Raw genomic sequence first — 15,147 nt, 5'->3', positions numbered from 1 at the left:
GATTATGAGTTTTCCCGCTCTGACTGGTGGGAATAGGCACTATTTTCAGCCCTTGTGGATGACTTTCCGCCCTGGGCTTCATTAGTCTCTTCACAGGCACGAGCTGATCCGAGCCCTGCAGGACACGCAAGGAGACTCTGGGCAGGTCTCCAGGATTTTATCCCTGTTCAGCGTTCTTTTCTTGGATCCAGGTGATAATGGCCTGGAGTAGTAGGAATGGAAAACCAGAAGAGAGTGGGTTTGTGAAACTGAAAGTACGGACACAGACCTGGGGGCAGCCAGTGAGAAGAGGAGTGGAGTGTACAGTGGGGCTTCCCGTGGTGTGGTCCCCGACGGTGCTGGCCAGTAAGGAGAGAAGCCCAGAAACTGAGACCATTGAGCAATGTTCACAGTTTGAGAGAGTAGACTGCTGCTTGGATTTTATGTTTTGTTTTTCAAAATACTGTATTTTGCAAGAAAATAAGTCTGGCTGATGGAGCTGAAAAAGAAAACAAAAACCCAGCCCTTTACCACAGATAAACTGAGAGGGAAGGAGTGACCTGGAGGGTTTGGGGAGAAGGAGGTGGGAGCGGATGAGAGTTTTAGCTCAGGTAGGACACAAAGGTCATTGACAGGATCCTGGCAACCGTGACTTAGGCTAACACTTAATAAGAGCCAACACCACGGGGCGCCTGGGTGGCTCAGTGTGTTAAGCCGCTGCCTTCGGCTCAGGTCATGATCTCAGGGTCCTAGGATTGAGGCCCACATCGGGCTCTCTGCTCAGCAGGGAGCCTGCTTCCTCCTCTCTCTCTGCCTGCCTCTCTGCCTGCTTGTGATCTCGCTCTGTCAAATAAATAAATAAAATCTTTAAAAAAAAAAAAAAAAAAAAGAGCCAACACCACGTTGGGCTCCCCACTGAAACCCCCCAGTTTTGTCTTCTCCACGACATCCTCTACCAAGGAACCCACAGGGTCAGGTGACTGGCCAACCTCTCGTTTCTGTGAAGTGGCAAAGCCCAGGATGCAGCCCTCGTTGCTTTTCTACTTTCTACCTTCCACCTTGTTCCTCAGTCCGCTGAGGCTGCCCCAGCCTGGGGAAATCCAGGTGCATTGTTTCATTCGCACGGAGCCAATTTGGTTGGTTTTCCTGTCGGTTTGTATTAGTTCATTTTAAGAGTTAACTTCTTCTGGAGGAAGCTGAAGAGGTAGATCAGGTAGAATTCTGTGCGATAAAGCAAACGGTGCCTGGCTGCTCTCTATCACAAGTGGCCGCGGGATACTTTGAAATGTTCTTGTTCAAGTACTTGAACTGAATTCTAACCATTTTTTAATTTTTTTTTTAAGATTTTATTTATTTATTTGACAGACCAAGAGAGAGCACAAGGAGGGGTGCGGCACAGGAAGAGGGAGCAGCAGGCTCTCCACTGAGCAGGGAACCCCATGCTTGATCCCAGGGGCTTGGTCCCAGGACCCTGGGATCATGACTTGAGCCGAAGGCAGAGGCTTAACCAACTGAGTCCGTAGGTACCCCACATTTTAAAGATTTTTATTAACTTGGATTTACATACGAATAGCCACGTATGATTGGTAAGCAGTGGACAATGCTGGTAGAAGTTACCCTCTTGGGACAGTACAGTAACAACAAAATCTAAACAGTTGCTCATTTTTACTTCCTTTTTTCAGGAACGCCTCTGGTGGCCAGGAAAACCTTCCCTTTTTACTTTCCGGGGAGGCATTTTAGACACTGAAATTTGTGATGAAGTCTTACAGCTCAGGGTCGATTACTTTTCCAGAAGGGACAAGTCGTTCCTATTTCTGGAGGGAGGGGAGAACGGCGAGAATGGCACATTTAGTTTTATTTGTCAGGTTACGTGGCCAACTTCTCTTGGTGACATCTGTGACTGTGGTCACCCTTTCCTTCATGGGGGTAGACTGGCTTCATCCAGAGTTTTCTTTTCAACTGAAGGGGTCCCCAAAGGCAAATATAAAATATCCACCATCAATAGGAAGTGGCCTTTTGACAAGCCTGTATATTTATTAGTCAGTATTTCCTAAACTTGTTGTGATTGGAAAATAAAGAGCACCTTTGACTGCTCTAAAGCTCTGGGAAAACGGTTTCTTTGGTATATTTTTGGGGTGCACATCACTACGTGTTTCCTGGTGTGAGGAATTCCCCTGCCAGAAGTGGGATGATTCTGAGGCTGAATTATGAAGACGGGGCACCGACCTGCCGTCCCCCTCCCCGTTCTGTTGGTTGCTTGTTGTTCAGGGATGATCCAGATCTTCACACTTCTGTTTGACCAAGACAAATCTTGGCAAGTGGAAATGCTGGTTCAGAGACTGGCCTGAGGCATTGTCTATCTTAGTGTGGTCCCTGGACCAGACCCTTGAGCATCATGTGGGAGGGACAGGGTCTCAGGCCCTTCCCGACCTATAAGGGTCCCCGAGGATGGGGCTCAGCAGTCTGTGTTTTAACAAACCCAGCAGGTGCTTCTGAAGAGGGAGGAAGAGGTTTGATGGGGAAGGTCAGGAAATCCCCCTTCTCCCCCTACCCTGAGTCTGAGAGTCCTTGGGGGACAAAGAGGGTATCACGTGATGGGAAGAGTGCTGACTTCTTGCCAGAGAGCTGGGTTCAAATCCCAATTCATAGCCACGGTGGGCAAGTGTGCTTGAGGGATTTAGCCATTGCATAATGCGGTGGGTGGTCCTTAAAGTGCCTCCCCTGCAAGGTGGCATTGTTGGAGGGTTAATGAGTGACATAACCTAAGCCAGCCGCCTCCACTCCTGGCGTTCTCTGTGGGTTTGGGCTGTGGTTTGGTGCCACCTAGTGGTGGTTGGCTACTTGTGTGTGTGTCAGTGAAGACCTTTTGGGGTTCTGGATGGAGCAGTGGCATGGAACTTTCAGGATGGTTTCAGTGATTCCAGGAATTGCCAGGTTAGCATCTGCGTCATTGGCCAGACCTGGAATGATTCAGTCAGAAGAATACTTGCCCCCTGATTTCCTGCTTTTAAAGACCAGAAACCTCTGGGTGCCTGGCTCATTCAGTCAGTAGAAACATGCGGCTCTTGATCTCTCAGGGTTGTGAGTTGGAGTCTCACATCGGGTGTAGAGATTGCTTAAATAAATAAACGTTAAAAAATGAAAATTCCTTTCTCGATTCCTTGGTAGGAAGAGAAAAAGTGGATTCCATGTGTAGGTGTGTACTCTCAGGCATTAAATTGTGTGGGTGGTCTCGTGGCACAGCAGGACAGGTGTGGGCTTCAGGGGCCGACTAACCGGGTTCCCCTCCTGCCCACTTACTACTCTGAGCCTCAGAATGTACGAACTGGAGGTGACGTTCCTCCCATCAATGTCCTGTTTTTAGGAAGAGAAAGGGAAACCCAGAAAGTGGGAGCATTTCCGGGGTGTCCTTTCTAGTGATTTCCAGGGATAATTAATTCCCGCATCTGGGCACTGCTTTGTGATATTGTCATGTGATGGGTTTTATTTCTGCCTCATTCTTTGGTGAGCTGTTTCCCCACTTACTGGAACCAAAAACCTACAGCAGTGACAGGGAATGATGCATGGACTTGCCTGTGAAAGGCGTGGGCTGGGGCAAAGCCAGGAAGGAGGGCTGATGGTGCAGTAACATGTGATAACATTACATGTTTTTAGACTTGTTAATATATGAAAGTTGTAAACATGGTACTTGAAACCTACAAGGCAATCAACGGATGTTAGGGTTTTATTTTTTTCTCCTACTTATAAAATATAAACAAATTGGTTGTGGGATCTAGTTTCTCAACTTAGTCTTTTTTTTTTTAATTTTTTTTTTTAGATAGTCTTTTAGAACTGAGGTCAAAAGTGGAGTTTGAGTGCTTCAGAGCATACTTAAGGCCCCACCCTTTCTCTATGGGGGAGTCCTCAATAGTAGTAAGAATAATATTTATTATCCATAATTATTAATCTATATAACAAGTATTATAATAATATGGGATATTTATATTCTATAAATATATTGATATATTACATGTTAATATATAACATGAACATATAATTATCATATTCTATATGAATATATTAATGTCATATAAAATATAATATACAACAATAATTATTGATCTGCATAGTATATATTATATTAATAATCTATATTATATATATTCTATATTCTATATTATTTATTTATATATAATAGATAATAATATATTAATATATAATACTTATGTTTATAATATTAATATGACACATTATATATCAATATGATATACAATTATTATTATATATAACAATAGTTATTATTATTATTTTAGAATAAAGAAAGAACAGATGCAGCCTTGAAGCCATTCCCTTGGCCACCAGGGTCTGGACAGGGGACTTCTCAGCTCTGGGGATCAGCAGCGACAGGATTTGACTAGCCAGCTGGGCAGTTTTTCAGAGGACAATTAAAGTCCTGCCTGCTCCTTGGTAGAAGTTTGGGGAAGTGCAGGAAAGTATCAAGAAGCACACAATCAGCAAACGAGGCTCCTCCCCACCCCTGCTCCCGAAGCATGCAGATACCATGTATGTCCACCAGAGGCACTGTCACTCTTGGGCAGATTTTTTTTTTTTCCTTTGAATTTCTTCTTTACGCAGTTGAAATACACAATTTTTAGATCTAGCTTTATTAATTTTTGTACTGTTACATAAGGGTTTTCTTTCTTTTTTTAAAAGATTTTTTTTAATTTGACAGACAGAGATCACAAGTAGGCACAGAGAGTGGGGGAAGCAGGCTGCCTGCTGAGCCGAGAGCCCGATGCAGGGCTCGATCCTAGGACCCTGCGATCTTGGCCTGAGCCGAAGGCAGAGGCTTTAACCCACTGAGCCACCCAGGCACCCCATAAGGGTTTTCTTTTAAAAAAAATTAAAGTATTGGGGGCACTTGCCTGGCTCAGTTGGTAGAGCATGTGACTCTTAATCTCAGGGTGGGTGAGTTCAAGCCTGGTGTTGGGCGGGAATCCTACTTTAAACAACAACAACAACAACAACAAAACCCCGAGGGCACCTAGGTGGCTCAGTCAGTTGAGCCTCTGACTCTTGGTTTCCATTCGGACCTTGGTCTCCAGGGTCCTGGGACGAAGCCCTGGGCAGAGCCCTGTTTGGGGCTCTGTGCTCCGGGCAGAGTCTTCTCGAGATTCTTCCCCCTCCGCCCTCTCTCTTACCCTCTGCTCCTCCCCGCCCTCATGCGCACCCCCTCTCTCAAAATAAATAAACGAATAAAAATCTTTAAAAAACAAAAGCATCGCTTTTCAAATTACTAAATACATAATTCTAGAAGAATGTTAATGTAAGTGTATGAAAGCAAAAAGTGAAATTCTGATACCATCTACAGGTGTCCCTAATAGTAGAAAAAAAATGTCAAATATCGAAACATATAAAGTAGTAAGAGGAGTTCCCTGTAATACAACCTACCAGAGCTGCGTGATACTAGATAAGTTTAAACAGCACTATTGACAGTGCAGTTTCCTGGTAAAATACCATCTTACCAGTGCCAAGCCCTGTCAGTTTCAGAATACGGCATTCTAGAGTTTTCTCTCCTTGGCATATCAGCATGTGTGCGTATGTGCGTAAGTTCCTGAAATCGAATTGTACAGCTGCCCAGCTTGCATTTTTCATTTATTAATGTGTTTTGAGTAACCGTAACCTTCTATAGGATAAGCATTCGCCAGTCTCACTGAAACACGTACTTGAACCGTACTTGAAGCGGCCGCATAATATCTTATCATTTTGATGTACTCTGTTTTACATAATCGTTTCTCCTAAGGTCTGGTGTGGACCTAAGTAAATATCTATTCACATTTCTGAGTCTTTCCTTAAGTGAAGTCCCGGAGAGCCGCACCGAGTCACTTTTTAAAGTTTCTCTCCAGGGAGAGTTTATCATTTTACACTCTCATCAGTAGCTTACAGAAATATGCCAGGAGGACCGTCATAAATGGCTGTGATCATTTAAGAAATGTTTGTTGATGTTATAAATGAAAAAGCTCTTGTTTGTCTTTCTTAGGGCGCTAGAGCGCTTGGCCCTTGACGGGTTTAATAACCCTTCTCTATAATTTCTGAAACAGAGGTGACATGCCCTTTATTAAAACAGAAAGTTAATTCCCAGCTCAGATTCCTTGGAACTTCCTGGACTCCGTTCCTGGAACCAGAGCCCCGTGTTCTCTGCATTGGATCAGAAGCCGCATCTCTGTCTAGGAAGACCTGTGCTGTTTCCAGACGGCCCCCTCGCTCTCTCCAGTGGCCACTCTGGGATCTGCAGCCTCGCCTCCTTTCCTCTCGGAACCCGGGGGCAGCAAAACAAGCCAGCCCCACTCCCAGGCTGGACTTTGGTTTTCCTTGTGGTCAGACAGTGTTGGGCATTGTTTTCCCTCGTGGTGGACTATTTGCGTCCTTCCTGTCGCCGTGGTTGCCTGGGGAAGGACCGGAGGCTCTCACCCAGGTGCCTGATTGGAACAAAAATATGGGAGAGACTACTCTAGTTAGTTCTCATTTTCCTGTGTACAACTTTAAGTTTGCTGGAATTTTTTTTAATAGAGGGGAAAGTGAGATCTTTATAAATGAACTTCCTATGGCTGTAAAGGGGGGTTCTGTCAATGAAACTTGAAATCATTTAGTTATAAGTGCCCCTTCTTGTCACCCTACTTTCAGAGTCAGGAAATGCTTGTGAAGGTTCTAGAACCTTCCAGAAGTGAATGTAACTAACTTTGAGGAAGGACAGGAAAGAAGGTTTGGAGAGCTACAGGCTTGCATTGTAGGCTTCTAACATATGCCCCATTGTTCTTTCCACACTCCCTCATCCTATTTTAATTTGTTTCAGGTTATGAAAATAATATATAGTCATTGCAGGAAAAAATAAAAACCACCCATTTTCTATACTCAGAGATAATGACTATTAACATTTTGTATGCATTTGCTGTGTATGAACCTACACATAATTTTGTGAACATACAGGTGTGTGAACACGTTTCCATATCTGTACTCATACACAAATATGCTTTTATACCACCTTCTGAAGTATTTTAAATATCTCTCTGTGTCTTCAAGTCTTTTTTTTGAAAACCTCTTTTTTTATGGCTATAAATAATAGTATAAATGCTATTATTTGTTTAATAGGAATTATATATTTGCTCAATGCTCATTTTTAAAGTTATTTTATTTTTTAATGTTTTAAATGTTTTTTGAAGGTTTTATTTAGGGAGAGAGTGTGAGCGCACAAGCAGAGGGAGGGACAGAGGGAGAGGGAGAGGGAGAATCTCAAGCAGACTCCCCATTGAGTGTGGAGTTCCACGTGGGGCTCGATCTCAAGACCCTGAGATCATGATCTGAGTTCATGAGCCAAATTCAAGAGTCTGATGCTTCACCAATTGAGCCATCCAGGCATCCCTCAGCTGTTTTAAATAATGTTGAGGTGAAGATCCTTTACACAATCCAACTCTGATTGTTTCCTTAGGATAAATTCCTGCAGTGGAATTTTTCAGTCAAAATAATCCGAACTTTCTAAATCCTATTGATATTTGATACCAAATTCTCTCTCATAAGCTTATCCAGTTTCTGCTCTCCCTCACAGACTGAGGAGTGTCTTCAGTGTGATTACTAATATGAACAGGGGGAGGGAGGGGCCGAGGGAGAGGAACAGATTCCCCACTGAGCAGGGAGCAGGACCTGGGGCTCGATGGGGGGGGCTCAATCCCAGGACCCTAGGGATCATGACCTGAGCCAAAGGCAGACACTTAACTGACAGAGTCACCCAGGTGCCCCTCTTTGCTTATTTTTCTATATGGACTGTTAATTGAATTACTCGCGTATGAGGACAAATGAAGTTGTTTTTGTCCTACAGTGTGATGTTTTCTCTGGTTTGTCATTTGCCTTTGGCTTATAGTATTTCACCTAAAGAAGGTGTGGGTGTGTGTGTGTGTTTGTATATAGTTTCAAAACTACAGGAAAGCACAGTAGGAAATAACCTTTGTTTACCTGCCACCCAGAATGCACGGACATTTATATGTTCTCCTTTGGACTTATTTCTGATAAAGGAAGTAGAATATTACAGATAAATTGGAATTGTCCTGGTTCCCCTTCCCACATGCCAATTCCCCCTTCCCCAGGACAGGAACTGTCATGAATTCAGTGTATGGATCTTTCCAGTCCCAGTTTTTCTTCTGTTATCGCATAGACAAGTATCATAAAAAATATACAGCACTAGTTTGTGTGTGCATATGTGTTTGTTCATGATTTTGTGTGTGTGTATATATATTTTTTTAATGTGTGTGTATATATATACACACACACACTATCCTATAGCATATATATCATTGAGCAATTTTCCTTATTTGCACAGCAGTGGGTTCAGTTCAGTTCCTAACGATATATACAAATCTAGTTCATGCATTTTGACTGCTGTGTGGTATCGCATCCATTGACTATAACTCCAAATTCTCCCTCAATGTATTTCTCAATTTTTCTACTTGAATGAACATTGAAGATGCTTCTGGGTATCTAGGTTATTTTTGCAATGCTGCAGTGAAGCCCTATGTGCTTCTCCTTCTGCACATTGGGAGATCTTCTCACAGGGAACCCCTAGGGGTATGTGCTGGGCATGTGGGTTTTCCGCTTTCTGGGCCCTTGCCGAATTCTTCCCAGGGTACTCATGGCTGATCGACACTCCCACTCCCATCGTGCTGATCGGGAAAGGTTTCCTCTTGTCCCACACCTTCACCATGACATGGTACTGCCAGGCTTAGTGATTTTAGTCCATCCGGCACCGCGACCGCATCTCCTTGTGGTTTTAATTTGCATATCCTGATTGCTGGTAGGATTGAACATCTTGTAAAACGGTTACTGCCTAGAGTTTAACAGATTCTCTCTTTGCATTTTCACTTCTTATCCTTCGCTCGGTTTTTCCGTCGGGTTATCTTGGTCAGATAGGCGCTTGGTGTTCTTTACGTTTTCGATGACTACTGCCTTGGTACATGCATTGCAGCATCTTCTGGCCCCCGGCCTGCCTGCCTTTTTATTTCTCCAACTTGCCCTTTATTGCCTGCAGTCAGACCACAGGCAAGCCGTCCTCCTATGAGGCCAAGTTGAAGTTAACGTTCTGTCCTCAAGGAGTGCAGCGTATATTCAGAATATTAGAAAGTTCTATAGGAACCGATCAGAGGGATGGGGAGACACCAAGATAGCAGTGGGTCTCCCAGCAACAAGCAGGACACCGAGAAGGGCAGGGCCTTCCTGGGGAGGGGGCTGCAGGGGCAGGAGCGTGGAGGGTCAGCCCCAGAATCTTCGTCCTTCCAGGCTTCTTTCTGTCTTCCCTTTCTCCTTGTTCTCTCTACACGACCTCCACTTGCCATCCTCTGACCCACTCCTTCTCCCTCCCCGCTCAGAACTGTTTGGCTTTTCAACAGTTTTATTTTTTGAACTTTGTATATGTTGTTTTATGTTGAACAGAGTTTGAATTTTTGATGTCCTGTGGATCAACCTTTACCTTCATAAGGTGTGCCTTTTGTATCTTACCGGAGAAATCCTGTGCCACGCCCCAGTCCAAGACCGTTGCTCACATTTTCTTATGATAACTTTTGTTTTTCACACTCAAGGTCTTTAATCTCTCTGGAGCTTTTTGCTTTTGTAGTTACACTTCTTTTTTTGTGGCTTTTCCTCTGCACTGACTGAGCCTTTCCAGGCCCTCTCTAAGCCCCAGCAGGTCTGTGTCACCAATTTTTCTGTGTCGCCTTGTGCTCTTGGCCTGTTCTGGGGGGTCCCAGGTGAGGATGCTTGGTGCTTTAATCAAGGTGGTTTCTCTGCCTGGAGCCCCATTAGCGTTTGCACAACATTTGGTGAGCTTGGTTTCATGCTGCGGATCCTGGCTCCAAGGGGTGTGATTCCGCTAGAGTTTAGAATGCGTTCAGTTTTGGAAACTTGCACGGTCTGTTGCACGCGTGGTGTGCCTGGTGCTGGAAGTGTTCTTAGATCTGGGAACGCCTCGGAGTTATGGGCCCAGGGTCTCCTACAAAGATGCTCCTTGAACATGTGACCTTCTGTATTTTTTCATTAGGGATCAAGGGCATTGGTAAACTGTGCTAGTCTTGCCAGTGTCCTGGCTTTATGGAAACTAAAGTTACACCTAAGCAGCAGGGGGTGCTTTGAATTTTTTCCACCCTTCCTCACCCCATTTAGATCAGGGGAAAACAAGAAAAATCATTATCTGTCCAACAATACGTATTTTCTGTATAGTTGAGATGGAAAGAGACATGAAAATAAAGGAAATAAAGTTGACCAATTTCTAGGACTTTCCTGATAGGCTGTCACCAGTGTCCCCTGGAGCAGCACATGTCAACGGTAATATCCCAAACACCTGTGGGAAACAGCTCACACCAAACTGTTGCCCTGTACCCCACCCCACCCCACCCCTGCCCCCGAGTGTGCCTCTGCCAGCCCCTCACCAGATGTCTCAGTGGGCTGTTTCTCAGTGGAGAGGAAGTGGGAGAAGGGGGCGTAGGATGATTCCCAAGGCAGCGCTGGTGTCCCCGGCCACACCCACCCGCCAGGGGCCTGGCCAGAAGCTTTCTGTAACCACACACACCCCTAGGGACACCTGGCATCTTGTGCATGTTTGTTTCTGTTTAAACACACTTTGCCTTTCTTTTCTCCTTTTTTCAAACCGCACACATCATCTTCTTTTCATTCTGCCTTTGTGTTTTTTCCTTAGGCCGGAAGCTGAGAGGAAAAGCCTTTTATTTTGTCAACGGCAAGGTGTTTTGTGAGGAAGACTTCCTGGTGAGTTTGTTACCCTAACCTCCCCTACTCGAAGTCCTGAGCAGAATCAGGGGCAGGGGCCAAGCAGAAGAGGGTGGTTTCTCTCTGTGATCCCCGGTGCCGGCAGGGAGCTGAGCGCAGCCAGAGAAGGGGTTCCTGACTTTCCCTCTGTAGATGCCCCGGGTGACCCTTGTTCCCGAAGCAAATGACAAGCCGCAGAACTATGTGCTTGGAAGGGGCTTGAGGGTCACTTGGCCTATCCTCTTGTGTTCTGCTCATTTGCCTACCCCCACCGCTCTCTTAAACCTCCGGACTGGGGTTCAGTTTTGGGTGGAGCCCAAGAATTTGCATTTCTTTTCTTTTTTTTTTTTTTAGATTTTTTTCTTTATTTATCTGACAGAGATCACAAGTAGGCAGAGAGGCAGGCAGAGAGAGAGGAGGAAGCAGGCTCCCTGCAGAGCAGAGAGCCCGATGCGGGGCTCGATCCCAGGACCCTGGGATCATGACCTGAGCCGAAGGCAGAAGCTTAACCCACTGAGCCACCCAGGCGCCCCCCCCCTTTTTTTTTTAAAGATTGTATTTATTTGTTTATTTGGCAGACAGAGATCACAAGTAGGCAGAGAGGCAGGCAAAGAGAGAGAGGGGGAAGCAGTCTCCCCACCGAGCTGAGAGCCAGATGTGGGGCTCGATCCCAGGACCCTGTGATCATGACCTGAGCCTAAGGCAGAGTCTTAACCCACTGAGCCACCCAGGCGCCCCAAGAATTTGCATTTCCTACAAGTTCCCAGGTCATGTCAGGGAACTCCTCTTTGAGAACCACTGGCTTAGAGGCTAAAGCCTCTCTATGCACAGCCTCTTACACAGAGCCCGGCATGTTGTGGGTGCCCAGATGTGGCTCTTGTTCAGGTGAGTGGTATTGGTATGTGTAATGGCTTCGTGGCAGAAGCTGTTCCATGATTCATCACACAACTGTGTTGTCCTCCAGGAAACAACAGATTCCTGTATAGAGTGACACTTCTTTCTGATAAGTTCCTTGTCATCCTTGTGACTGGTGGGCACGTGGCTGGATCATCTGTCCTGCCTGGCTTCAACTTTCTTTTCTTTTTCCTCTGTAGTACTCTGGGTTCCAGCAGTCTGCTGACAGGTGTTTTCTTTGTGGGCATCTCATCATGGACATGGTGAGTAGGGTCATCGGAACGAGATGACGGCATGGCGGGAGGGGGGAGGCAGTCACAGAAATAGAAACTAACTGTGGAAAACTGTGTTTCCTAACTTGATTTGTGGTTGCGTCTGGTTTTATTAAGAGAAGACCTGCATAACGCTGGTGTTTGCTCTATGAGAAGCCATATTGTTGACTTTTACTGGCGTTAGCATCCTTAATCATGTAGTTCACACAGTGTTGTGTTTCTGATGATGCTCGTTTCTCTGAGGGGTTTGGGTTCATACTGGCCTCCCTCTGATTTTCTGTGATTCCCGTGGTGTCCCAGGTGAGATGCCAAATCCCAAACTTCATTGCCCTTGGAGTTCAGCACAAAAAGTCAGATAAACAGAGTTGTCAGTGCCCCGTGTTCTGCCTGACTCCATCCGTTTCTAAGATGATCCGTTCCTAAGACGCGGGCCTGTTGTTAGTTCTGAGACACCAGAACAAGGAGCAAGTTTTATACATCCTGTTTCTCACTCCGCCACTGGCCCTCTGAGCTTATCTTGGGCGTCAGTATCTTTATCTCTTCAGTGGGAACAGTGTTTCTTTCCTGGCCTCCTTATAGGGTAAGGTTGTGAGGTTAACAAATGCTGAATACTTGGTCTGTCTCAGGATCAAACTGTTCACCATTGGAGATCAGGCCTCAAGAGTTTGTTCAATAAACTGGTCAAGAAAAATTATTATATAATATTCTTTTAGTTGGAAAGAGGTAAAATCCCCCTCTAAGCTGACCCATTAATTCCATTCTGAAGAAAGGAATTGTTAATCATTGCTATTTTTTTTCTTTTACCTTTTTTACTGAGAAAAAACTCCTAGAGTAAAGGATGCACATCTTAAGTGTACAAGTGAATGAAGTTTTGCATATGCACATATGTGACCCCACCCAGGTCAAAGTGTGGATATTTCCCATATGCCACACCCCAGAAACTTCCTTTTTGTCTTCCTCCCCGTCCGGAACCCCTCCTCCAAAGGTACTCTATTCTGAGCTCTATTGCCCCTGTTGGTTTTGCTGGTCCTGGAACTGCATATAAATGAAATGATATAGCATAGAGTCCTTTGAGTCTGTCTTTTCTCACTTAGAAAATGTTGTTGTTGTTGTTTAAATATTTTGTGTATTTATTTGGCAGAGAAAGAGAGAGAGCAAACAAGCAGGGGGAGCGGCAGAGGGAGAGGGAGAAGCAGGGAGCCTAACGTGGGGCTCGATCCGAGGACCCTGAGATCATGAACTGAGCCGCAGGCAGACGCTTAACTGACTGAGCCACCCAGGCGCCCCTTTGTAGTTTTTTGGGGGGGAGCGGGCAGGGCCAGCCGGAGAGGGAGAGAGAATCTTAAGCAGGCTCCGTGCCCAGTGTGGAACCCCGTGTGGGGCTCAAACTCACGACCCTGAGATCATGACTTGAGCCAAAGTTGAGAGTCAGATGCTTAACCAACTGAGCCACCCAGGCGCCCCTAGCAAGCATTCTTGAAGTTCATCCATGTTGTGGCTTGTGTCCGTAGTTGGTTTATTTTCATTGCTGGGTAGACTTCTGCTGGACAGCGAGAGCAGTTTCTGTATCTGCTGTTCTGCTGCTGGGGATTTGGGCGGTTGCCAGTTTGAGGCTATCTAGGAATAAAGCTTCTCTGAGTATCGTTGCTGGACATCAACACTCATTTCCGCTGGTTTCTTGCTAACGTGTGTGAAACAGCAGCGAATTGGAGCCTGCCCTGTTCATGAGGAGAACCCGCTGTTGTCCACTCCCGGATACACTCTGGTAGAGCTTAGCCCCGGGAGGGCAGAGTCCTCACTGGCAACCAAGGCCTCCCCACACCCCCCCCAGGCAAGGCAGGCAGGAGCCACACCCCCTCACCCCTACCTTCCGCAGACTCCACAAGAATCGGATGCCTGTGGAGTCCAGGCAGACTCCACAGGCATCCGATTCTTTGGCGGAACTGGTCCTCAATTTAAGAGTCCTTCTGACAAACCCACTGCATACAAGTCCACAGTGTCCAAATGTCCAAACACGATTATACGCTATTTTTATTTCCAGGTATCCTAAGCCTACTTGGGGCCTCATGGTAGTTCCGTTACCTCCTGCTTCATGGTACATCACCGCCCAAGACATAGTGGTTTAAAACAGCTGTGACTTCTTTATGGTGATTCGTGGAACTCTGTCGGTCACGAGTCAGTGGGATGATTCTTCTGTTCCGCGTGACATTGTCTGGGGTCTCCTATGCAGCGGTTTTCGGCTGGTGTCCCAGTTGAGTGTCCACAATGGCCTCTCCCTCCCAGGCCTTTCTCCCTGTGACCAGGGATCCCATTCAGTCGTCTACCTTGAACTTCCTACAGCAAAAGAGGGAGGGAGGCTGCCAGACTCCTTAAGTCCTTGACTCGAGACTCTCCCCACATCATTTCATCCCCACTCTGCCCATCACAGAGGATCACAAGGCCGCTCACAGTACCCAGCAGGGCGGTGAGGGGGTGACTGACTGTCCTCCACTTCTTGAAGTGAGGACCAGCCTCTCATGGCAGAAAGGGAAGGAATGAAGCTTTGGAGACCATCTCTAGCCCACGAGGATAATGCCGAGTTGAAACTGGGTCCTTGCGGGTCTCCTTTAGGACTGGAAAACTTTGAGCAAACGTCTGTCTGGTAGTGACACCCTTAAGAACCCTTAACTGCTGCCAAGAATTTTTTATACTGCAGGAAAAGATTTCCCGCAGGCACCATTCTTGGTTCTCCAAGAAAAGCCGGCAGTTGTCCAGTTCTTCATACAAATTAGCTGTGTCCCCCACACCTCCCCGGTTAGTACAGGAGAATGTTCTGAGCGTGCCGGTTGAAACTGGGCATTTTCCCCACATGAAAAAGAATTAATCACAGCGAGTCAGCGTGTGGCAAAATGGCCTCGGTGTCCTGCCATGCCGTAGGCACACCGTGGATGAAGTTCATTTCAGGGTCTCTTCTGCCAACATGGTGTTTGCTGGGGAGCAAAAATGCGTTCCGAGGTCCACATTGCCACGTGGACTTTGGAAGCCCAGCAGGTCGTTTGCCCCATTTTGGCAGCTGACTGCAGAGTGAGAGGGGCCTCACAGGTTAGTGACGCAGCCGAGGGAGCGAGGAAGCTGGAGAGCTGAGTCCTCAGAGGAAGCTGGGAGAGCACATAAAGCCGCCAGCTTGCCTCTGTGGCTGCCTCGTGTGACGTGTGGCATTGGCCTTGGGGGCCTGGAGCAG

General features: G+C 46.2%; 1 protein-coding gene across 1 annotated transcript in view; it reads left to right on the top strand.

Annotated features, from left to right (window-relative positions):
- The window catches only part of LIMD1 (LIM domain containing 1), a 64,947-nt gene that overhangs the window by 41,990 nt on the left and 7,810 nt on the right, over positions 1-15,147 (top strand). The window contains exons 3-4 of the mRNA XM_044253741.1: positions 10,694-10,761; positions 11,856-11,918. Of these exons, the coding sequence (XP_044109676.1) occupies positions 10,694-10,761; positions 11,856-11,918 (131 nt within the window). The remainder of the gene's footprint in view (positions 1-10,693; positions 10,762-11,855; positions 11,919-15,147) is intronic.

The sequence above is a fragment of the Neovison vison genome, chromosome 6, assembly GCF_020171115.1.
Source record: "Neovison vison isolate M4711 chromosome 6, ASM_NN_V1, whole genome shotgun sequence".
Classification (NCBI taxonomy): Eukaryota; Metazoa; Chordata; class Mammalia; order Carnivora; family Mustelidae; genus Neogale; species Neogale vison.
This window is presented reverse-complemented; position numbering and strand designations above follow the sequence as displayed.